Raw genomic sequence first — 27,054 nt, 5'->3', positions numbered from 1 at the left:
TTAAAAATCAATTTATATCAACCTAATAATCTATAAATGTCACATATATCACTGATTTTATGTGGATTTCTTTTAGGTGTTTGTTGCACGTTTCTCTGTCTTATGGAGAAGAATAAACTTTTTTTTCCAACATGCATCTTCTTTCGCTTGTTGATATGATTTTTTGGAAGATAATGAAATAGAGCATATGGTTTCTCACTGAGCTCAATGACCATAATCCGTCAGCCGATGCGCCGCCCGTTGATATAGGCTCAAAATGGTGGTTGGATGAGTCACACGAAGCCAGAACATTTAAGGGTTATTCATTAATCGACCCGCCGTTCATATCAGTAGAAAGCCGATCAACCGGTATGGTGCTCCAGCGCTCCATCATGTGTTTCGCTAGATACCGGTTAACAACGTATCAAAAGCTGGCGTAGCAGGAAAACTAACTTGGTGTTCCTTGTCAACCACGAGCAAGTCTAAAGTATGCGCATCTACAAAATGTACAAAACCGTATACATAAATGGCCGCGGAAAAGTTAATTCAAGTTCCTCTTGTTTAGCTGGCCAAAGTGTTGCAACCACTCGGAGGATTAGACGTGATCAAACTAGTGGGGCCAGTGTCGGTTGGCATCGTGAAAAATCACGAACGCCTACATGCATAGTGTAAACACCAATTAAAACGCGTTTCATTTTGTAAAATCCATCCCACTTTTTAGTTCTCACGCAACCCACTGCAGTATATGATCGGAATGGCTTAAACTGTATATTGCCGCGCATGCTGTAGGATATGATATGCAGAGCAAATATGAGAAGTTATCATGGCTTTCCCGTAATGCACACCGAACCGATTTATTCATTCCGTGGTTCGGAAAATATAGTTCCGAATAACATCAGTCAAACTTCTATGTCATCTAACATGTAATTTGTTCAGTTGTATGTTTTGCCAAATGGAATGTTTTACAACCGAACGATGTTCAAGACTTGTTGAGGACTACGTAGGACTACGTCTTTTATTAAAGGTGCTAAATCAGAAAACCGGTCACGTTTTTATGAAATATAGTTAGCGTTAATAACTATTGTTGCCGCGAACGGACTTTGGCGATTTACATTCCAAACGAATCGGAAATTCCCTAAAGTTTGTTTGATATGCTATACAGTGCAATCCACTGTGCAAATGGTTTAAATCGATGAAAACTAAAAGCAATTACATTTCCCATACATTTATCCAACTCATTTGTGAGATTACCTACCCGTGCCGTCAATAACGAGCAACTTATCGGTGAGCAACGGAAGGAAATATTTTCTAGAGTATGAATATTGGATCTAAGGCAAACTTTCAGTCTTGTTCTAAGCCCGAAGCAATGAACATCGCTTGTTCTTTGTTGTTTCACGTCGTCACATGTCTTCGTTTCGGCTTGTGCTGTGGACACGACCAAAGCTCTCACTCGCTGATGTCTCTGGCATTGCAATCATTGCATCAAACTGACGCCATTGGATTAGGGGTCTGAGCTACACAATGGTGTGGAGAATAATCAAGCTAGGATTCGTCGTCTCATCAAAAGAATAATTGTTCTAGAATTTTGGATGTGATTTGGTTCCGCATGCTAGTAGCAAAACTCTTTCCACCAAGCTATGCTGATCGAGATCGGCAATATGAACAGAAAAAGCTTCTGTTGAAAAGAGCGCAAAACGGAGAGAAGTGTATGTATATTTAGCCGCTTCAAGCCATTGATATATGACGTTGTGTGCGTACTTGCGTTCTTCATGACCCGTTTGTACAAATAGCTTATCTTCGTTACGCTAAAATCTCATTTGTTTCTGTGCATTGGCCCTTTCGCAATGCAACAATCGTCTAATTTTTTGATGCTATGATGGATGATTGTTTGGTGGAGGAGATAACGGAAGGGGAATATTTACGCTAGAGTATGAATAATGGTTCTCTTCTGGCAAATATTTAGTTTTTTTCCACATTCAAAGCAGTGGACTTGTTTTCCGTCATCATAAGAACTTCGTTGGTGCGTTTGACATTGCATCAATGCATCGAAATAACGCTATAGCAAAGCAAGTGTTACGGATGTGCGCCACACAACTATTTGAGGAATCATCAAGCTAGACCATCGTGAATGTCGTGCTGAAATGTTATGAATTTTTTGGGTTCACGTGCCATTCGCAAAACGGCATTCAACAAGTATGATATTTGCGTTAACCTTGACCATAATGAAGCAATGCAACTCTTTTCGAGGTTATTAAGATTTAAAAAATGTGTTTATTTAGTTTATTTAGTCATCAAGAAAATAAATTGCGTTCTGGTATTTTGTATGTAATTTGGATTCAACATACCCTAAACACACCGCAAAAAAAATTAAAACACTGGGCTAACCCTGAAATGACATAAAAAATCGTAAAAAACGTATGTTTTATGCCCTCCAGGTTGGGGTCTCCCCTTGTGACTTGTTATTTTTTTTCTAAATTCTAGACGTGGCAAAGCGTACAATGCTCAAATTCCAGAGCAGCGGAAAACCAATATTCAAAAAGAAGTTGTAATTCATTTCAGTCTTTCGAACTGTTACCTACTGAAGATTTGAATGATGTTGCGTTTCACATTTAATGGCACCGTCCAAACGATTTTTTTTAAATCGTTAAAATACGAATTATTTATATTTTTTTTATTATCGCAAGGGATATAGAGAATTGTCGCTATAAAAGATTGTCGTTATAGAGAGTTTCGATTGTATTTGTATTTTCCGAACGACGGAATAGATAACTCTGTGTTTTACCACAAATACGAGGGTCGTTCAAAAAATGAGTTTCAGTGCCTCAGAAATTGATCGGAATAGAAAAACTCGTGCCACTCTATGAATAATGCCTCGAACGTTACGGCGATTATGTAGAAAAATAGAAAATAAAACGTAAATTACAAAAATCACCTTGTTTTTTGTCCTAATTTTTTTTCCGCGATTTATGAGGCACTGAAACTTATTTTTTGAATGACCTTCGTAGTTGGGGATATTAAAGACTGTAATCAATAAAACATAGGTGGTATTCAAAACATGATCGCTGTGTTAACGGAGGATTACAAAATTATTGCATATAATTTTAGGAAAGAACCGTCGCTAAATTTAATAATCAAATCTTTACTAGATTTGTCGGTGGTCCTGAAGCGTGATTTTGTATTAACATTCTTGGAACTTTTAAGAAGCAGATTTGATAATCTTTATGAGGTATCATCCTCAACATTGACTGATCGCTCCACGGCAAAATAACTTGTACCTCTCGCTTGATTCAAGCGAGAGACAAGCAAGAAACACATATCCCATAGAACAGTATTTTATTCTATTCATCAACAAACGCACATTTCACAGAATTCTCCTACTGAGCGATGCGTGCAATCGGCACAGTAGCAATATTTCCAAGTTAACTCTCAGGTTTAACCCATGGTGTTGGCTGGACGCTGTCTAGAGTGAAACTGAAAATTGAAACCACAAAGCAGAATAATCAATGCTCAATGCAACGTGACTTGTGCGGAATCGACTCTCGAATGCAGAGAAAAAAGGCAAACATATTCCATAGCATATTCACATCTAGAGACGAATAAGCTTTTAAGTTTAAAGCGTTCATAAAATAAACAAACAGCCAATCCATGCCAAACCGATATAGTGGTTCTCAGATTTTCGGGAAATTGATAGTTTTGTTCCTTATCGCAAAATATTAGACGCGTATTTTTTCTCATTAGGGTGTCCATTTCCATATCAGGGTGGGTTGAAAAATATACATTTTTCACTTTTTTGCAAAAATGGCTCTTTTTTCAATTCGTAACTTTTGAACTACTAGACCGATGATTCAGATGATCGACATAACAATTTTAAGCCAATGAGCTCGACTTCTTTGAAAATAACTTACAAAAAAATGGATTTTGTTTTTGTTATTATAGATTGTATATGTTTTCTATAGTTTGCATGGCTAAAGATAGAGAGTGCTATTTTTTAAAATGTTTTTTCTTGAAAGCCGAGGTTTTTTACATAATATATCCAAAAATTATAGATGTGTTTTTTTTTCGTTTTTGAGTGAAGATTTTTCAAAATAACCGAGTTTTCAGTCTACGTTCAGTATTCCCATGCGAAAAGACCAGATCTTTGTGACTAGGATCCAATTTTTTCGCCAGTGTAATATTTTTTCAAAACGGAATAGCTCAATTTGATATATCAATTATCTAGATCGGTCTAGTATTTCGAAAATTATGAATTTTTGATTAAGTCATTTTTAGAAAAAAAGGGGGAAGAATGATTTTCGGATCATCGGTTAAAATTTAAAAATCATAGCTAAAAAACGACAGAATCATATCTTTGATTTTTGGGTATGTTATTTGGAAAAACAGTAGCTTTCAGGAAAAAATATACAGCGCCCTCTAGTCCAAGGCAATGCAAGCAATAAAAAAACCAATACAATAGAAAATCGCGAAAATAAAATTCGATTTTCTGGCAAGTATAATATTTTTCCAAAAAAGACTAGCAAATTGACTTTAATTTGATATGTCGATCATCTGAACCAGGCCAGTAGTTCAAAAGTTATGATTTTTTCATTAAAAAAAAGTTGAAAAAAAGTGAAAAAAGATCTTTCGGACCACCCTTAATTGGAAATGGGTACCCTAATAAAAAAATTAAAAAATAAGGGTTTAATATTTTGCGATGAGGAACAAAAGCACAAATTTTAACGGAAATCAGAGAAATTGAAGAAATTGAGAAATTGGTTTTGGCATGAAATAGCTGTAAAGTTAAGTGGAATGATACAGTCTCATATTATGTACATTCACTATTCAACAGTCATCCTAGTTGCTAGCCGGCGGCGGCAACGAGAGCGTCAGAGTGGCCTTTGCTGAGGGAAGATGGATTAGGTTTAGTTTTTCAAATTTGGCTAGAGACTAGAGGTGAATGAACAGAAGATTGAAACATCTTCAAGCCAATTCAATACAACAATAACCTTCTCAGTTCAACAAACGCATATTTTAATGCATAGAATACTTCCACTGATTGGTGCGAGCAAACATCACAGCAGTATTTCCAAATATTTCTAAATTAACTCTCAGAATTAACACATGGTGTTGATTGATCACTGCCTAGAGTGAAACTAAAATCATAGATCGGACAATTTATGCCTCTCTCTGCCTCTCTATTTCTTTCTCTCTCTCTCTCTCTCTCTTTCTCTCTCTCTTTCTCTTCTTCGTGCTTAAGTCTGGTGTAATGTTCTACTATCATTTAAAATGTGCAGCTGATAATGTCTACATCATCAGAAAAGTTTTTTGGCTGGATCTGTTGAAAATCGTGTCAAGCAGATTGAACACCACTCGTTTCAGAACACTCTCTAGCGCAATGTTAAATAGTCCTTATATTATATAATCCTCCATCAAAGAGGAAGAAGTGCAGGAGGCGCAATTAAGTCTTTGATTATGATCTTGATGCCATGTTTTGAGCAGCGGTCATATTCGCGTTCTAGCTGCATGTAGGATTCGTATTTGTCATCACTGAGATCAAAGTGAGAGTCATGCTATTCTATCGTGCTGATGTTGAAGAATCGGCCCATAATTCTTAATCGTCACATTTGTGGATTGATCGATCACTAAATCCAATGCTTCTTCAAATCACAACTTGTGCCCAGCTATTTTGTGTAATCGCTGTTTTGGTAGATGGTAAGACTGGTGTACATATGTACGATCCTCTTGAACACGCTTCCTGCAGCGCTACGATGTCTAACATGCTTTTCTTCAATTGTTCGGAAAGCACACGAGTACTTCCAGCGGAATTGAGAATTCAACAATTCCATGTCCCGAGATTCCAATCGTTAATCCATTTTCGTTGCCTGGGTCTTTGCCGAGAACCGTCGTTTCTCTATTTCTATTACTGGACAAAGACGCTTGGTATGTGGTATCAATTCGCTTGGAGAAGCTGTTTTTGGGCGTTTCTTGGAGACTGGTAATGCCCGTTTCTCGTCCTACCAGTTCCTCTGAACTTGTGCATGTCAGATCTTTGACGATTTTTCTTTTCTGACCAGAACGGGGATCGAATCACGACATCGAGTACTTTGTTTGACCAGATAGGGGAAGTGCGAGTAAGAGAGTGAGAGTAAAATTGACCCCTATCCAATTGGAAATACCTAGTTCTGATTAGTCGAAATTGAAGATACAAGCTTCCTCTTGTACTCCCTATTATTGCTCAATCATTTCTTGATGGATATACGAGATTTTCGCATCAATCGATTTTAATATATAATATATTTCATGAAACTAACTATCAAACAATTGAGCAATCTCAACCATTATCCAATCGAATATCTCTCATTCTGTTTGATCGATTTGTAAAAGTAATCAGTTCATCTGCACTCTTACTCTTATCTTAGAATACGGGACGGTGTAATGAAATAATGTTTTATTTTCTGCTGCTGATATGCGACGCACATGTTACATGTTTCTGGAAACCACAAGCGAGATTGAGTTCAGTTTCAGTTGTTTCAGTTATAGTTTTTGTTTTGTTGTGTTTAATTATAGATTCTAAAGTCGACGTAATTCATTATAATATCATCTCTGAGACTCTCAGCAAGCTCTGACTGTGGCACTTACATCGCACGTTTAGTTGGTATAAAAGGAGAGGGATTTCATGGATCGTGGATTTCATCATTCGTTTGGTGGTTATCGCAGCAACATCGTTACGGGCGAGCGTCGAGCGGGAATGGATTGTTTTTCGAAAGACAAATGAAGGAGGAGTAATGGAGTAATTTTTTCACAAGGGCCCTTCTCAGGGCTAGAGTCAAATGAACTGCAAAAGTTTAAAGTCTCTTTAAACCAGGAAGGAAGGAAGGAAGGAAGGATTTCATCATTGCGCTCTGGAGAGTAAACTTAGGTCGTTAGATGCCCAGTGAGCGTAGTGAGAATCATTTCATAGACAATTTCTAGACATTTTCCAAATGTGTTCATCGGTGACTTATTTACTAGGTCTAGCGTACTTTGTGATTTTTCTCAAGTGATTGAGATTTTTACTCCTGATGTTTCAGGGTCTCTTAGTGTTTTTTTCTCTGTGAATTCACAACCTAAGTGCTGTGTCGTTTGTCCCCCGCCGTTTTCGAACCCTGTCGTTTTTTGTTTTATTGTGTTTAATATTATATTTAAAAACCTGCATAATTTATTATTCTATCAATTCTGACAATCCAGTCAAACTGTGGTGACTTACTCACTTTAGGTATTTTAAACATATCCGAATAGTTCCCCGCATCTCCGAATCTCCGAGTTTTGGGGTAGTATTACGTATTTCGGAGGTACTAATTGAAAAACGAAAATTGATCGCATTGTAAAAAATGTCCAATTACTCAGTCATTTCATGATAGATCTATAAGATTTTCAAACATACAACACACATTACACCGTAAATCGTCTTTAGAGCTTCTCTTCTCGAAATGGCCTACTATGGTGGAACAATCGTGTTAGAATGAAGTAATGGTACGAAGAAATGAGCATTACAATATTTTAAATTTGAGGACGATACGCATATAATGTGTTTCATTGTAATCGAAATGGACGGACACACGGTAGCTCGGTAAACAGTCGGTCTCACTATTGAACCCCTAACAGGTGTGCATTGCAAATAAAACATTCGAACAATGAAAGTGAGGATTTCGTCACCTTCAATCCTTCCTGGAAATACATACACCTAGCATGAGCTCAGCTGTACCTGTAGGATACAACATCCCGTTTCGGACGAAACTAATTATGAAAAATATGCAAATTATTTCGGCATATTTTCAAAGCGTGCTTGTATGGTTCTGTAAACGAGCAAACACACAATTTTGAATTAGATTGTTTCACACCGTTCAGACAGCAAGGAACGAGACAAAGCAGAAATCGATAGAAAAGCCAGCTAGAAAGGAGAAAGAAGGGAAACATCACTCAAATTTCACCGAAATCTGTTATAAACAGATAAAATTCTGATAATAGCTTCTCGGTTCTTCGCCCACACAGCTATGTTTTCTTACGTTGTCGGCCGCTACGACAACCTGGCAATTAAACGGGGACGGAGTGATCGACACAATAATCTGTTCTTACACTGGTCGAGGGGCCCATTCAATGTGTTACGCGAGACGTAGAATGAAAGATGCCGTCATCGGCATCGGAGGTTTTCAATGAAGTAATAATCGACACCATATCGATAGTACACTTATAGGAGCATTATTATGTAATGAAGAGCCGGATAGCTCTCATAAGGTATATTTATGTTGCATGAATAGCTATCATAAGAAGTAAACAAATTGTTCAATGGTGTCAATATGTTTATTCAACAAGTTTGGGAATCGATGAGCTGGCTGTGAATAAACTGGTTCTTTGATTGCAGATGAAGAAAGTCAAGCAGCCAGAAATTTAATAAAGAAACAATTAATTAAAACATGATTTTCAATAAATTTTGTAAATGCATCTCAAATAGCTGCCCTTTGATCATTATCCCACACGCAATAATGTAGTCAAAAGCAACATAGAAAATAATTACTTAATTAACAATTCATACAGCTACAAATAATTTGAATAAATTTCAAAAACAGACACGAAGAACCTGTGTCGAGTGCCACATGAATTCTGTGGCCCCATCTGTGAATCTGTGACCAAACGAACAATTCTTTATTCATAGCCAACTATGTTTGCACCTAACATTTCACGTCGGGCGCTAAAGATAAAGCTTTTGTAGCACACAAAACGATTTTAGATCACCGGAACGTTTTATTGCTGCCAATTCATCGAATGGCTCCATTAATCATCTGCGCAACCTATAAGAATGTCGCATGGAAAGGTCATCACCATATGAGAAGATGAGCTGGTAATACATGAATAAATTGTGTTTTCATTGCTTCCCATTTTGTTAGACCTTCTGCTGACTCAACCGAACGGATTGGAAAGTATTTTTGCAGACTCATAAAAGGGCAGAAAGCCATCGACAAACAGTTTAGAGAGATTAAAATCCCTACCTTTCTGGATTGGAGGCATTCTATTGTGTTCCGGGTGCGAAAATTCTCAGAACGTTTGGGAGAAGCACTTGAGAAGAACAAATTAACACACCACATAATCCCATAGGAAAAATTGATGATTGTTATATTCGTTATATTGTGTCGTATGTCAAATCAATTACACTTAAATTGACATACAATTAGAGCGAGTAGGGACACAAAATATTTTGGAATTTTTCCTCTAAAGAGTCGTGCAAGCTATCAATAATTTTGATCATTTTTCGGATGTATTTAAAATGGTATCAGAGAAGAATTTCTTTAGTTTCCAGTTGGAAAACCGAATGAGATGGTTCCAACTCCGGCAGAACGAGTGATAATCAGATAATGCAGTTATTGTCTTATTATCACGTTGTTAATATTAAATATCTGAAATTAATTCAAATAAATACACGAGTGAGTTTTCCACTAGAAGCGTTGCGTTCTACTACATCCGACACCGTAAATTTAATGGACAGCTGCATAGTAAATTGAATTGTCCCTACCAATCGTTCCGTAAACCCCTAATGAATTTACCGAATTGGAATGCATCTGCGCATCATAAGGTTTGTGTGTGTTCCAATGTATCCTTTTCCTACGCTTCTTGTCTATTCGGCACTGTATTTGGATGCGGGTTCGTTATAAATTATTATTAAAGCCATTAAATTGATTGAAACCACTCCTCCTAAACGTTTCTAAGAAAATATGGGCCTACCTATTACGGCAGAAGCCGGTGTGCTTGTGGCGACATTTCATCGCATATCTGACCTTGAGAAGGGAGATGATTTTTAGTGTTTTACGATCGGTTTGATACGATAGGATGAATAAGGTTTAGAGCGTTCCAATTACACAATCACATTCAGTAGTTTTCCCATATTTTATGTACGAGGTACGGTTTAATTTTTTTGAGTGCGCCGGTTTTTCGAGGTTAGGTGGAGATCTATTCACAAAGTCAAGTTATGGTTAGTCCACTATCAAAGTGTACGTAAATCACCCAGTGTTCTTGTTTATAATGTAAAGCTTACATCAGTCGTAATTGGGGCGGATTCACGTGTTATATTTCGTACATGATATGATAAAAGAAGAACTATTCAACGATAAAATATGGAAAAAATATAGTTATTTCAGAAAAAATGATCAACTGTTACGGTTCCGGAATTGCACACCGGTTTTGGTTATCCGATAGCATCAATTATATTCTTCAATTATATTTATTTTGAAGATTCAACATAGAACAATCAGGACACATGGAAAAATCCTGCTATTAGAACATTTGTTAATTTTTTTTTAAAATTTCGGTGTATCAAACTAAGAGTGTGTAGAATCATAGTAGGCATTGGATTTCGGTATAGGATCATTTGTTTACATTATGGTTCAATGAAGCTCCAAAAGAAAATTCTGGAACGATTCGGGAAAAGTCTTACCATCGTCGGGAACGGAGCCCTGGCAACCCTATCCCAACCAATGCAAATTGAGCGTAGGCAGCATAAAACAGGGCCCGCGCTATGCTCATGATTTTCTATGCTGGCTACAAAAAGGCGGCCATCTTAGCAATCCCTTGGTCGAAAAACCCGTTAGTGACAGACTGGCAAAGCTAATGGATTCTGAAACGCATGCGAAGGTAGCAACTATTTTCAAGTGGGACTGTCATCGAGAAGAGCGGCGATGGTTCCCAAGAAGATGAACCCGGCCGAAGCTCTGAACTGAAGTAAATTGAAGAATACTGTTCAATTGTGAAGCACATACTGAACACAAATGCAATTTCGGCGAATTCAGTTGTTTTGGGATGTTCTGAACTCTGTTATCTTCGTAACATCGTAGAAGATTTTGATATTACAGCCAAATTTGCCCAACACATAACTGTGATGAAACGTGATGAAGAATCCGTTTTAATACATTTCGTCTTGTGCAATTTAAAAAAATTGTTATGGGATTAGCTATGATTTACAGTCCACCCTGAATGGTTTCACTTGGACACTTGTTTTGCCTGAGAATGTTTATTTTCCTTCAAATCCCCGACCTACCTCAAAAAAGTCGGAAATTTAGGCAGTTCACGTACTAATGTTGATGGATTTTTCAGACAAGTGTTGGAATTCGTGAAACGACATCGGTTCAGAGGTTAAGGAACAAAATACGTCGCTATAGTTTGAAGTGGGTCATGTGAGCTTGCCCCTCGGAATACATTCAAGGCGTGTTATTTGGCTTAAGAAATCTCAACTAAGTATTAATAAATGACGCTAGTTATACATACGTTGAGATAGCAGAAGTTCCACAGGGAACGTTAACGCCATACAAGAAGAAGTTTGAAGTGGGTGTCTCATTCCTATACGACTGAGACTTTATTTTAAATATCGTTAATAGGGCCGCCGTGGGCTGCCAACAGTCTGTGTTTAGTTCAATCTTTCATTTCATCACGATAGACTGACACCTGAATAACGCCCGCAATTTGTGCAGATTTTTGATCGAAAATCAGAGTTCAGTTCGGGAGGATAACCTCGTTCGCTGTCCATTTTGATCGTCATAATCGTCCATAATTTCAGCAATAATGCACATCACCTCTGTTCTACAAGATAACACGCGTCGTTAGAAACGTCGTATGTGTCCAACAACGCAACTTATGCAGCCGCGAGAATAGAAACAATAAAGAGGATAACGCAAAGAGAATATTTGTGACCATGGCATAGTAAGAACCCTGTCGCTAGCGTATAAATAATGCATATCGTTTAAGAAAAAAAAACTTTATTCACTTCTCGTTTGGCGGTCATCGAAGCAATATCGTTGCCGGCGAGCGTCGAGCGGGAGTGGATTGTCTTTCTCAATACAGGTGAAGGAGGAGTGTGGAACAGGGTTTTTTGCACAAGAGCCCTTCTCAGGGCTAGAGGCGAATGAACTGAGGAAGTTTGAAGCCTCTTAAAAACAACGATAGAATGAAATGGAATGGGAAAACTTTCCATTCCCGTTTGATGGTTATCGAAGCAACATCGTTGCCGGCGACCATCGAGTGTCTTCCTCATTCTGCTCATTTAGTGTCATCTTCGTTTCCCTTCGAGATGAGGACGCGGCGAATATTTCACTCGCTGTGGATCATTGCATTGCAATCAACACATCGAGCCGAGGTATGACGTAATTATAATGTTTTTCGCCACTTTATGTAGGAAAACACTGAGGAAGACAGTGCAACATGGCACACTGTGCGTGTCACAAATGATTTTTAACAGAAACGTTCGACGAATGAATAAGTCCACGCAACCGCGAATTGTCCTCAACGATGGAGATCGGTCTGTACGACATTATATGAGGGCGGGAAATAGAAATCGGTTTGAGAACCTCGTACATCTATCAATGAACGATTCATGTACCGTACTCTTCCACGGTACAAAGAGACAGCTGATGTGACAGTTAGACCCAGAGAGGGACGTCCGAGGTCGGTATCCATGCCGTTCGTGAATGCGTTCGGCGTAATTTTTACGCAAACAAGAGCGTGTAGCAGTGGGATTGAAGCGAAAAACGCCACAAAAGTCGTGTTTTGCGTAAAAAATTAAGGCTTGCTGTGTACAGACGATGTGTGAACCATTTATTGACGCCCAGACTGGAACAAACACGATGAAAAAACTTTGTTTGGTTAAAATATATTTCACTTGTAAATCGTAAATCCTAACCCGCTTATATTTTTCACAAATTCCTAAATTATGAAGAAAAACGGCTCGTTCTGGGTAATTTTTTTCTCATTATAATCAGGAAAAGATGTGAATTTTAATGAAGAATAAAATTGTCGAAGACTACTCCCAAACTAGCGTTGGCAGAAAACATGCCATTTTTTGCAGAAAAGATGCCATTTCCTGGTCATGAGAGTCAAATGCGCAAATAATGAGCTATTTTGAAGCTAAAAAATGGTGTGTATGTATGCGAGCAGACATCTCTTTCTATTTTCTTTTCTCTTTTCTTTTGGGATTGTGCAAAAAAAAAGTCCATACGACGTCATTGGGGATCGAACCAAGGCCGGCTGGAATGCGAAGTTACTTTACACGACCACGTTATCCATATAGCTGCCAGCCCTATTACTAAGAAGCGTGATAATATTACACCTCATCATAAAATGAAGTTGGAAGGTGTTTTCTAAGCCGATAAAGAAGAACATGAACGAGAATATATCTTTCTCTGTCTGGGCAGTGTATTTGGCAAACTATACGAAAAGCTTTCATTTAAATGTGTCTCCTGTTTCGCTCCCTCATATTGACTCTAGCATATATATTATACAAATGATATACATGTATTGGGGAGTAGAACATTTTATGTTATCTTTCAGCTCATTTAATGTAATAAATCGGGATGCCAGAAAATGTGCTAAAAATTTACTTTGGGTGTAGGAAGTCTAGCATCCAACGATAGTTACTTAACATTAGGGTAATAATAATCTAGGTAGGAGGATTTAACTCGAGAACGGAACAACGGATATGAACAGTTCTAATAATTTTTGATGCGTTTGAGCCAGCGTGAAGTGCCAAAGTATGTGCCAAAAAATTGAAAATTAAGCGGAAAGTTAAAAAAACATATAAAATTGGAAAGACTTTTATTCAACGAATGTTTGCATATTTATATAAATAAAAATGATTTGATGTAAATTTGAATAGTAATTCGTAAAAATAAAAACAAATTAAAGGTTATCAAAATCAAAGGAAAGTATAAAATTCCTGTGGCCAATCATGGAGAAGCCCGAATGATAACATATGATTGGAATCTATGTGATTGTGGCGATGGCTACCACGACATCGAGCATGTTGTCTGGTCATGTATCCGGTTCCATGCTGTCTACTCTCAGCAGCTATCCGGTGATCATTAACCAAGAGCTGAGGATTGTACCGCTCACGACAACTCTACACGAACTGATGATTGTACCGGCTAGTGACTATTCAACACTGGATTCCTCGAGTCGAGAGAGACGCACCACGCTAAATATGGGGTACATACTAGGGGGGCATTGCTGATTAATGGTCAGCTGCATCCCAATTACTTCCTATTGGGATGAAGCCGTGCCAGGCACATGTACAATACATTGGAGACTACAACATCCCCATTATGACCACAAATTGTAATACTAACCTCGAGTCAACCGCGAGTAATCGGTTACATATTACTAGCATAGCTTATAAGAAATATTGTACCCCCGGCATCATCAGGCTAACCACCATGTATGTCGCAGAAATGGGTGTGATATACTATGCTCTAGGGATCATTGAAACACTGCCCATCGACCATTATTTTATTTTTTCAGACAGTCTCAGCTCAATAGAGGCAATCCGATCAATGAAAGTTGATAAACGCTCATCTTATTTCCTAACAAGAATAAGACAACTATTCAGTGTTTTGGTCGAAAAATTATTCAAGATTACCTTAGCATGGGTTCCCTCTCATTGCTCGATTCCGGGGAATGAGAAAGCGGACTCGCTAGCTAAGGTGGGCGCTTTAGAAGGCACACTTTTTGAAAGGCAAATTGCTTATAATGATTTTTTTCACATTCCTCGTCAGTATACGCTCGTAAGTTGGCAGCGCATGTGGAGTGGTGATGAGTTCGGTCGTTGTTTACACACGATTATCCCTAAGGTCTCGACGAGTGCATGGTTCAAGGGATTGAATGTAGGTGATTTATTCGCGTGATTTCTCGGCTTATGTCCAATCACTACAACCTAAACGCGCATCTCTATCGCATTGGGCTCACAGCAAACAATCTTTGTGATTGTGGCGATGGCTACCACGACATCGAGCATGTTGTCTGGTCGTGTATCCGGTTCCATGCTGCTCGCTCTCAGCTCTCTAGAGCACTGAGAGCACAAGGCAGACAATCGGATATCCCCGTTCGGGATATCTTAGGTAGCCGTGATCCTGATCTTCTGCTTCATCTATACCTGTTCCTCAGAAACGCCGATGGCAACGAATGATGTTTCCTTCGTTGTGTCCCTGTTTCATATCCCTCCTATCCGATCTATAAACTTTTACTTAGTCGCGGCAATACATACACACACTCTTTACAGATACACGGGCCAAAGGTTGTGCAGTCCACTGATGATTCAACAAGAGCCAAAGGTTGTACCGCTCATGACAACTCTACACGAGCTGATGATTCTATCCTGGATTCCTCGAGTCGAGAAGACGCACCACGCTAGATATGGGGTACATACTAGGGGGGCGTTGCTGATTAATAGTCAGCTGCATCCCAATAGGAAGTATCCCGTGTCGAGCACACGTACAGATATTTTGGAAAAAAAAATCATCAGGCTAACGCCGTATGAGCCATAACAAAAAATATATGTATATTTTGGAAAAAAAAATAGAACTCAGTTATAAAAAAAATCATTGGACACGGGGTCTTTGTAGCCTAATTGGTTGCGTGTCCGCTACTAAGCGAACGATCATGAGCTCATAACTCAGGGCCCCTCATCTGACCATCTTTGTGTGTTATTCTAGCTACTATGTCCACGCAACAATCATAATGTGACGGTAATCCCAGTCCCTTACCGCTCACACTTTCGGTCTGCTGCATCGGTAATTGGCACTATTAATAACGCAACAAAGGAAACCTCATATCAACAGTCCCGCTGTGAACGGCCCAACTGTGAATATTCGAACAATGGCAATATTCTTTCGCCGAAAAAGGCGATATGTGTTGTGCATCGATAGAATAGGAATTCTCTTACGCCTAAACGGCTACTGCGTTAAAGATAAAAACAAATGTTTATCGATAGATAGCAATACTCTTACGCCCCAAAAATGGTAACAGGGGTAATATACAACAAAAGTTATCTTGAGATAAAAAATGTACACGAATGAATTCGGCTCTGTTACAGCCTAATAAAATAAACTGTTGGGACAAAAAAAATTGGACCCCTTGCAATAATTCGATTGATGGCTTGTTGCGACTTGACGTGAAGAAAGGAGGGACCATTTTGAATAATTTAGCCAACAAATGTTAATTTAGATACTTTTATACCATCAATTAAGCTTTTTATCTTTTCTGACAGAATTTAAGGCTGTACTGGGTAAATAAAAAACATATTTTTTAATGATGTAGTAACCCGTCCTCTTGAATTATTTGATTTGACATTTCATTTATAAGATTGAACAGAAAGCATACCCTCTTATGTAGAATGCTGTTAATCACTGAACAATTTGCAATTCATCAGATTAATGTGTAAATCATTGCAACAGGAACGGGCGCCGGTACTTGAAATTTTTTTTGTTTACTTCTGTGAAGTCGTTGTTAAAAACCTATGCAAACAAAATTTCCAATAACTTTCTGACGCCTTGCCTGATCGTGAACGATCTGCACCTATCAAGATCGATTCATTTTTCTGGAACACACTTAACAGCTACTTTAAGTCATCCTGCTCACGCTGTGGAGTCTGTGGTTCTCGGTGGTCATCATTGTGAAGTGGCCGAGAAAACAAAGGAAACCAATCATAGAGAAGCTCGAATGATAACATTTGATTGGACCACGTATTGGACCAAAACGCATCTAGAAAAAAATGGCTTTCCTAAACGCAATGCGCCGAATGCATGCGATCGATAAATATTTGTATTTAAACGTTTAGCAAAATTGTGTTTTCCTAGTAATTGTTTTTGACGAAAGCCAAACATTGGAACAGGCTGGAATTCTTTAACCAACAAAACGGGAAATGAGTGGAGAGAGTCAGCGAAAACTTGACCGCCTACTTTGATTGTTCGTCGGTGATGTACGGTGCTGCTACGTATTTGTTTACGGCATTCCAACCTTTTTACAATCAGCTGAAAAGGTAAAAAACAAATATCGTGCATGTATATTGACGAAGCGCTGAATCGAGTCGTACAGGTTGAGTTATAATAGAATGAAAAATAGTGAGGGCTTTGATAAATCGCCGATTAGATGCATCGGGACTGTGTGTAGTCATCGGTTCTTTTTTTTTTTGAGCGATTCACTCTAAACACAAAAAAAAATCACCATCGTCTTCAGTAATATATTCGTTTTCCCTAAACTTGACAGCTTTAATGGAGCCTTATGATTGGAACTAGACAGTCCTGCATCAGTAGAAAATGCAACATCATCTTCATCGATTGCACCGAAGTAAGATATATGCACCAGTCACTTATATGAAATCTTGATTAAAGAAGCTTGAACAGTTAAACCACTTAATTTTCTCCGCCTGTTTCAGAACATCCTCGCAGATTATGTTATCTCAATAACTTTGTCTTCCTGTTCGAATACCGTGCTGCGAGCTGCCACTCTGCTGGTGCAGTCAATGCTGAGTGAAGTGTTTTTTTTTTGTTGGTGAAACGGAGGACCAAGGGAGGCATCACTTCTAAAAAATTGGCCGACCTCTGCCGCCTACCAATTAATTCGAATTATGATGATGCCGTTTTTTTTTTGTTTTGCCACGATGGCAATGTCTGGATAATGAACTAATTTTTATAATTGTAGGTTCTATTGCTCCGGTAAGTGTGACACACGCGTGGTTTTCGGGTTGAACGGTTTCACCAAAGTGTTTTGTGCATTATCAAATTTAATTGTTGTTAAAAATATATTAAAGAAAAATATTAATTTTTTTTTACTTTTTCTGTGGTGAATACATTAAAAGTGCAAGTTATAAGGTTTGATTCAGCACTTGTAGTAGGCGTATCTGAAATCTTTTGACAGCAAATTACGTGAAGATGTTAGTTTGTTTTTGCTGATGTATTTTCCAGGATGTTCTTGGTTTGGCAAGGGATTTTCAGCTGTGGATAGAAAACCAAGGTCGCTGAGGTTGACGAACTGAGAGTCCAAACATCGATGGAGGGTATCCGGAGAAAAGTACGAAAATTTATCAAAACTAAAAATATTTTTATATATATAATATATTTTTCCGGATAAGAACTATAAATTATCTGCTTTTTGATATAAAAACATTTTTTGTACTATTTCCCAGCCCCGAGATACAACTGGTTTTGTGATTCCAGATTCTAGATGAATCCAGCTTTATACGCAAGCGTAGAGCAAATACAAATAAAATATAATTTTATTCTAGAAGGGGATATTAATCATATAACATGACATGAATCACTGCCTAAAGCTAGAAAATTGATTGCATTAATATTTATACTGATTTTCCTGTTGTTCAGATCTTTGTTAGGGCAATTAAAACATCCAAATGCACAGTAATGTACTCTATTAGCTTAAAGTGCACGACAAATTCGCGTTGTCAGTGATCAGCATGTTCCTAATAATTATCCAGTAGTCGTTCACTGCGAATGCGGTAAAACGATTCGGTTCTAACACTTCAATGCCAGAGCCGCAACCGAAATGAGGCAAACTCCCAAATGAATAACATAATTAGCACCAGTTCTTTGATTGTGATATAGCCCGAGGGATCCATTCACGCGATATTTGTAACACTCTTGTGGACAGGCGAATGCGGACTGCCACGAAGTTGCGTGCCTGTGTGTGTGGTATATTTTTGGAAACCTCCCAGAAAGCGTTGATTCCCAAAAATTGCAGGCATTTCATTAGACACATCTCTCCTGGGATCCGCACCAGCCAACGGCCAAAGCACGCGATGCTTTTGTAAACACCGTGTGTGAAGTCTTTTCTTACTGAATGACTTAATGTTTTAACACCATTTTCTTATCACCACCACGGTAAAATAACGCGTTTCAGTGTTTTTGCCTTCGTTCTGAGTGAATTGGCGTTCCCGGGGGTATGCGAAGGTTTGATCAAATATGTATTTTGAACTCATTTTCGAGATTGCTTATTTTAGCCAGCTGCATCTTCGTGCTTCGAACTTCTAACGGGGCTCGATTAATCGATACTGTAACCGAATGCTCAGAAAGCCCCAGGTTTGCCAAAATTGCTCTATTATAGGGTTCATATTCTTGTGTAAAATTTATATTGTACCTAAAATATAGTGATCGAACAACTAATTACAAGCAGAACCACAGAAAAATCATCCTTGATTGATATATATATTTTTGTCCAACTAATTGCTAGTTATTGATAGGCGATGTTCAATTTTCTATTCATGAGAAATAGGAGACGAAAAAATCATGGAATAGGTCGTACATTTTTAACATAATTGGTTTTCATCCGAATCGTTAAATCGCAAATTGTTTTCGTCATCCTAATATTTTAAACAAAACTCATACAAAAAGCATCCGCCTTGTATTGGTTTCAACAGAATGGTATTGTATGAAATGTATCGAAAAGTAATAAGCAACTTAACTTTTTCTACTCAAAAATAGGTGAACTTGTTTTAGTGTGCATACAAGCAAAAGTTTGTTCACATGTCGACAAAAGTTTGTACAATCGATTCATTCCGTTTAAGTTGTTCGTTTTCGCTACGACTAGAATTGATCTCAAGACAAAAAAGAAAATACTGCACTGCAGAAGATAACATCCACAAGTATGACAACGAGTTCTCTGTGGATGACATGTCTAGATCCGGTAGAAAACCTGGTTCCAGTCAGCCCATGTTAGATAGTACAGTGGTGACTCGCATCAAACGACACCGATCGGTATCAACGCTTTATTTGGCCAAAAACTTCAAAACCAACGTTCTATCATTCCATTCAAAGAATCAAGGCTAGGAACTCCTTGAAGACATACAAAAAGCGGAAGTGGTCTAAGAAAACCGCAGAACAAAAATCTCGAGCCAAAACAATGGCACGAAAACTCTATAACCGGCTATTGGACAACAGTAACCAGCGCATCCTGATGGAAGACGAAACATATGTCAAACAGGATTCAAGAACGCTTCCAGGGACACGAAATCGGCGGAGGAGGAGGTGGACGATGCTGAATGCACAATTGCGCTGGGAAAATTTGGAGAGAAGTGTGTGGGTTCCAGAATGCACATTGACAACACTGCCAGCCATAACTGTCTCACCTTATTCGCTCACCCCACAATTCGTACATACCCCGATCACAGCAACGAACGAACCTCGAGACGACCGCGCGAGGTTCAATTGAAAGCGGATCGAGACGACCGCGCGAGGTTCAATTGAGAGCGGATCAAGACGACCGCGTTAGGTTCAATTGAAAACGGATCGTGACGACCTTGTTAGGTTTAGTAGGAAGCGGATTGAGAAAACCACACTAAAATGAATTGGAATTTATTTGTAAATGTAACGTAATCAACGGAAATGATAAAGATACTAGATTAAAATATCTTCCGTGAAAAATAGGTAGGCTGTAGCATCGGTAATGTAATTCCAGGACCATCATCTAACACGGGAAATGTCCACTGAGAGAACTTTCAACCGTTCCTTAATAATATTCCTCCCAATAAAATGAGAACATTGGCATCGATTCGTGGATACAAAACATGGACGAAGACAGCGGAGAAAACTGAAGAATGTTTGAAGATGTGTAAGGTAGGAATATTTTGATCGGCAGTACATTAACTAAAACTGCGGAAAAAAAATCGAAGAGGAATCAGATAAGGAAATGGAAATGAAACAGAACGTTGCACTTGAGACAGCAGTAATCCTGAAGGATATTAGGATAACAAACACTGAAACAATAACTCAAGACAAAAGACAATAATGACTTGGAAATCTTTGTGGGAACATTGGCATTGATTCGTTGATCGTTTCGAAATCACTATGTCTTTTCGCAAAATCAAAGAACCAGTAGAGTTCACCCAAAATTGTTTATATCGATGGGATAGAAGTTACAAGGAATCGTAATTACGGACCAAAAAGTGAAAAGATTGCGAACATGGGCTCGTTTGTATCGTGTTCGACCTAGAGATACGGTGATTCATGTACGTCTGGTTCGGGTGAAAGCAGAATCGCGGCTCGACTCTCATAAGTATACCGTGATGAAACAGGGAAATGGAATTTTGAAACTAGCTAATTTAGGAATATTACGTCATTGTTATGCGTGAAGAAAATGATTTAAAATAAAATGCTGTCATTGAAGGGTGACATGAAATATCGAAAATAAAAAAGACTGAAGAGAGGCAAATTTTCTTTTATTTATTCCCCAGATTTCATCTTTTCAGAGAAGGAGGAGGATGTGTGGGTTCCAGAATGCACATTGACAACATTGCCAGCTATAGCTGTCTCACCATATTCGCTCACCCCACAATTCGTACATATCCCGATCACAGTAACCCAACGATCGAACCTCGAGCTCGATCTGACAGCTGATGTGAACACATCACGCAGAAAATCGTCCTCTTTCTCGTTCCATTTGTACCATATTGTACCTAAAATATAGTGATCGAACAACTAATTACAAGCAGAACCACAGAAAAATCATCCTTGATTGATATATATATTTTTGTCCAACTAATTCCTAGTTATTGATAGGCGATGTTCAATTTTCTATTCATGAGAAATAGGAGACGAAAAAATCATGGAATAGGTCGTACATTTTTAACATAATTGGTTTTCATCCGAATCGTTAAATCGCAAATTGTTTTCGTCATCCTAATATTTTAAACAAAACTCATACAAAAAGCATCCGCCTTGTATTGGTTTCAACAGAATGGTATTGTATGAAATGTATCGAAAAGTAATAAGCAACTTAACTTTTTCTACTCAAAAATAGGTGAACTTGTTTTAGTGTGCATACAAGCAAAAGTTTGTTCACATGTCGACAAAAGTTTGTACAATCGATTCATTCCGTTTAAGTTGTTCGTTTTCGCTACGACTAGAATTGATCTCAAGACAAAAAAGAAAACACTGCACTGCAGAAGATAACATCCACAAGTATGACAACGAGTTCTCTGTGGATGACATGTCTAGATCCGGTAGAAAACCTGGTTCCAGTCAGCCCATGTTAGATAGTACAGTGGTGACTCGCATCAAACGACACCGATCGGTATCAACGCTTTATTTGGCCAAAAACTTCAAAACCAACGTTCTATCATTCCATTCAAAGAATCAAGGCTAGGAACTCCTTGAAGACATACAAAAAGCGGAAGTGGTCTAAGAAAACCGCAGAACAAAAATCTCGAGCCAAAACAATGGCACGAAAACTCTATAACCGGCTATTGGACAACAGTAACCAGCGCATCCTGATGGAAGACGAAACATATGTCAAACAGGATTCAAGAACGCTTCCAGGGACACGAAATCGGCGGAGGAGGAGGTGGACGATGCTGAATGCACAATTGCGCTGGGAAAATTTGGAGAGAAGTGTGTGGGTTCCAGAATGCACATTGACAACACTGCCAGCCATAACTGTCTCACCTTATTCGCTCACCCCACAATTCGTACATACCCCGATCACAGCAACGAACGAACCTCGAGACGACCGCGCGAGGTTCAATTGAAAGCGGATCGAGACGACCGCGCGAGGTTCAATTGAGAGCGGATCAAGACGACCGCGTTAGGTTCAATTGAAAACGGATCGTGACGACCTTGTTAGGTTTAGTAGGAAGCGGATCGAGAAAACCACACTAAAATGAATTGGAATTTATTTGTAAATGTAACGTAATCAACGGAAATGATAAAGATACTAGATTAAAATATCTTCCGTGAAAAATAGGTAGGCTGTAGCATCGGTAATGTAATTCCAGGACCATCATCTAACACGGGAAATGTCCACTGAGAGAACTTTCAACCGTTCCTTAATAATATTCCTCCCAATAAAATGAGAACATTGGCATCGATTCGTGGATACAAAACATGGACGAAGACAGCGGAGAAAACTGAAGAATGTTTGAAGATGTGTAAGGTAGGAATATTTTGATCGGCAGTACATTAACTAAAACTGCGGAAAAAAAAATCGAAGAGGAATCAGATAAGGAAATGGAAATGAAACAGAACGTTGCACTTGAGACAGCAGTAATCCTGAAGGATATTAGGATAACAAACACTGAAACAATAACTCAAGACAAAAGACAATAATGACTTGGAAATCTTTGTGGGAACATTGGCATTGATTCGTTGATCGTTTCGAAATCACTATGTCTTTTCGCAAAATCAAAGAACCAGTAGAGTTCACCCAAAATTGTTTATATCGATGGGATAGAAGTTACAAGGAATCGTAATTACGGACCAAAAAGTGAAAAGATTGCGACCATGGGCTCGTTTGTATCGTGTTCGACCTAGAGATACGGTGATTCATGTACGTCTGGTTCGGGTGAAAGCAGAATCGCGGCTCGACTCTCATAAGTATACCGTGATGAAACAGGGAAATGGAATTTTGAAACTAGCTAATTTAGGAATATTACGTCAATGTTATGCGTGAAGAAAATGATTTAAAATAAAATGCTGTCATTGAAGGGTGACATGAAATATCGAAAATAAAAAAGACTGAAGAGAGGCAAATTTTCTTTTATTTATTCCCCAGATTTCATCTTTTCAGAGAAGGAGGAGGATGTGTGGGTTCCAGAATGCACATTGACAACATTGCCAGCTATAGCTGTCTCACCATATTCGCTCACCCCACAATTCGTACATATCCCGATCACAGTAACCCAACGAGCGAACCTCGAGCTCGATCTGACAGCTGATGTGAACACATCACGCAGAAAATCGTCCTCTTTCTCGTTCCAGCCGCAGCAGAGATAATACGTGTTACGGAGTTTCGGGGCAAGATAATATACCCCACGGAGCTCGGTTATTCACAAGAAGGTTCTAATATGGAAAACTGTTTTTATTCGTGGTCTGCGGTCTCTTATTTCCTTCACAAAAGTGCAATCAATGCTCAAATGTATAAAGATGAATGCTTGAAGAAAAGATTGCTGCTCCTTCATAAAAACATCATCACATTACGCTAAGTCAGTATTTTAAGAAAAACATCAATCCACCAAAATGTCCAGAGCTCCGACCAATTGAACGTTAATGGGCGATTGTGAAAAAGATCTTCAAGAAGGAGGGAACAGTTCTCCAAACAATGGAGTAATTCAGAAAAAAAACACAGCAGCATCCAGAAAATGCACAAGAGCTACTGTGCAAAATTTGATGAAGGTCTTTCGTCAAAAGTGCGTTCGCTTTATAGAGCAATATATTTTGACTCATGTTAGCCACCCTACTGTTTCACATTGAACTGTTCTTCAATAAACCAAAAGCAGAAGTTGAAAAAATAATCGCGTTTTATTTTTATTCACGAGTAGATATTGCTAAAGACTTTTCGATACAGTCCTTAAAAAAAGCTTTTACTCAATTTAATCATTTCATGCGTGAACCATTTTCCATGATTGTTACAAACCAATGACAGACATATGATCCACAAACAATGGTTGCAACGAACCGCCATCTGAAAAGGCATTTTCGGAATTAAGCTAATGGACCTCGATATCACACAAACCTTGCGCTCGATAATTGTTGTACGCAACTAAAGGATTTATGTTGTATAGAACAAAAACTTTGAATTTATTGTTCAAATTGATCTAAAGTCGCTCTTTACACTGAAGATCCTTTCATTTGCATTTTCATATTGAAGTAAAGAGAAGAAAGATAGTTCAGTTTAAGAATAAATATTCAAAGTGTGAATTACAATGAATAATAGGAACACTAAACGTGGGAAAATTAAATTTTATATTATATTCCATGTAATTGAATTATATCAAACTTTTAGGGATTTTTAGCCTACCAACGAATAAAAAAAGAGATCCAAAAAATTGGAAAAGTTCCTGTTGCTCACGCAACAATGATTTTTTTTTATATTCTCGAATAAGCAACATGGGTTCTCCTCGAGGTTCATTGTTTTAGAAATTTGCATAATCATCACATTGATTGACATCGGTGGAATATTTTGAATAGCCTGATAATATTCACTCTTCCTATTCTAATCCACCTTTGGTGAACCCAATTTTAACAATGAAGTTGTCGATGATAAGGGATCAGACTGTGTGATACGATTCAATTGTTTAAAACAAGATATTTCTTTGAATCTCTAGCAGATAGGGTGACATATGTAAATTCAAAGTCTAGTGGTTGCCAAACGAGCCGAACAACCCAAACGCGTGAGATTTCATTTTTCGTTTTCAATACTTACGAGGGCGACCACTCTGTCCGTTGTCGTCGGCAAAGACAGTGCCATTTTTTGCCACTATCCGAACAAACTTTGATGAACAGTCCGATTGTAGATACATGTAATCGGGTGTTGCTCCGGCAATTATCACCACCTGAAAATGGAAGGACAAAATACTTTCAATCAACCAATTGCAATATCTGTTCGGAATGAATGCACGAAGAAATGTTCAATAATTTTCATCTACTCTCAGAAGAATGGGCATTGCCCCAACGATTACATGTTAATACTAGGGAAGGCTCCTGACAAGAAAGAATCCCTTATGGACCGATCGATGTGTTACCTGATTGTACGAACAACATTCCTGTTGCCGCGGACGACTGATATGGTATCTCACAAAAAGCAGACGTCTACAACGGCGTCTATCGCGTCAATCGTTCATATTTAAAGTGAGTCATTGTTTTGCTTCATCTAATGCACTGAACAAAAATTTTTTTTTTATTAAATCGTTTATTTTTACAGGCTCAGCTACATAAGTTTAAAGGAGCCAAACTTCTGTCTGTATTGTAACAAGTATATATAAACATTTTTCATTAATTCTAATGTTAATGAAGTAGAGAACCGATTACTCGCGGTTTGCTCGAGTTTAGAAGGGTGACATTTTTTCAGGAAAAGGAAGGGATATAAGGATATGTTGTCAATGTTCACACTCACATTCACACTCACATTCATCATACTCGATTCTTAAGCCTATATTATATCTAATATGTATTTACATTTCACCTCATTCTATTTTTAGTAAGAAGGGATTTGATTTCTCGCGAAGGAAAAGGAGAATATAAGGATATAAGGACAATCACACACGAAGATCGATAGCTTTTAGGAAGACATATATTTGAGACATATATTCAAGGTCTAACCGAGCCAACACATCTCTCACCGGCACATTGGGCTGCCTTCCTCTAGCCCGAAGAGAGTTTTCTAAATTCGATCTGGCAACAAGATACTCCTCGCACGACCAAACAACGTGTTCGATGTCGTGGTAACCTTGGTCACAAGCACAGATATTGCCATCGGCAAGATTAAAACGAAAGAGTAGCGCGTCTAACGAACAGTGATTGGACATGAGTCGAGAGAAGGTGCGAATAAAGTCCCGACTCAAGTCCAGACTTTTGAACCATGGATTGAGGCTAACCTTAGGGATAATCGAGTGAAACCACCGGCCCAATTCATCTTCGCTCCACTTACGTTGCCAGTTAGCGATGGTATTTTTGCGGACTAAAGAATAAAATTCATTGAAGGCGATTTGACGCTGATAAATATCGCCTTCAATTGCACCTACCTTTGCTAATGAGTCTACCCTCTCATTACCCGGAATTGAGCAATGTGAAGGGACCCAGACAAAGGTAATGATATAACAGCGTCTGGTTAAAGCACTCAACATTAATCGTATTCTCTCAAGGAAGTACGGCGAGTGCTTTTGCGGCATCACTGAACGGATAGCTTCGACAGAGCTAAGACTATCCGTTACAATGTAATAGTGTTCAACAGGTCGTGAGGCGACGCTGTCCAGCGCCCAATGTATTGCTGCCAATTCAGCAATATACACTGAGCAAGGATTCTGAAGACTGTGGGAGGTGCTAGAAAATTGGTTGAACACTCCAAATCCTGTGGACTCATTCATAGAGGACCCATCAGTAAAGTACATATTATCACAATTGACACGCCCATACTTTGCATTGAAGATCGTAGGAACGATCCCCGATCGATGATAATCTGGAATTCCATGGATTCTCTCCTCCATGAACAGATCAAAATGTACAGAGGAAGTCGAAGGACGCTTTCGACGACTTCAATCATCAACATCAACGTCTGTACACAGAACTACGGCTAGCGTACGATGGCTACTACCACAATCCTGCAATGCTCACCACTATAAATCGGGTAAAAGCGAAAATGTTGACTCTTCAGCGCAACTTTACGCAATCATTCATCCGTATAAACGAATCATACATCTCGGGTGAGCCTATATCAATGTTCCAGTTGGGCGACCGGCGAAGGAAAAAAACAACCATCACACAGTTACGTGACAACGACTCATCGTCGACCCTGCTGCGATAGAACAGT

The 27,054-nt window shown here is 38.6% G+C and overlaps 1 protein-coding gene across 1 annotated transcript in view; it reads right to left on the bottom strand.

Annotated features, from left to right (window-relative positions):
- LOC129767256 (uncharacterized) overlaps positions 1–27,054 on the bottom strand; it is a 111,010-nt gene that overhangs the window by 22,727 nt on the left and 61,229 nt on the right. The window contains exon 3 of the mRNA XM_055767956.1: positions 24,952–25,081. Within this exon, the coding sequence (XP_055623931.1) occupies positions 24,952–25,081 (130 nt within the window). The remainder of the gene's footprint in view (positions 1–24,951; positions 25,082–27,054) is intronic.

Source organism: Toxorhynchites rutilus, chromosome 2, assembly GCF_029784135.1.
Source record: "Toxorhynchites rutilus septentrionalis strain SRP chromosome 2, ASM2978413v1, whole genome shotgun sequence".
Lineage (NCBI taxonomy): Eukaryota > Metazoa > Arthropoda > Insecta > Diptera > Culicidae > Toxorhynchites > Toxorhynchites rutilus.
This window is presented reverse-complemented; position numbering and strand designations above follow the sequence as displayed.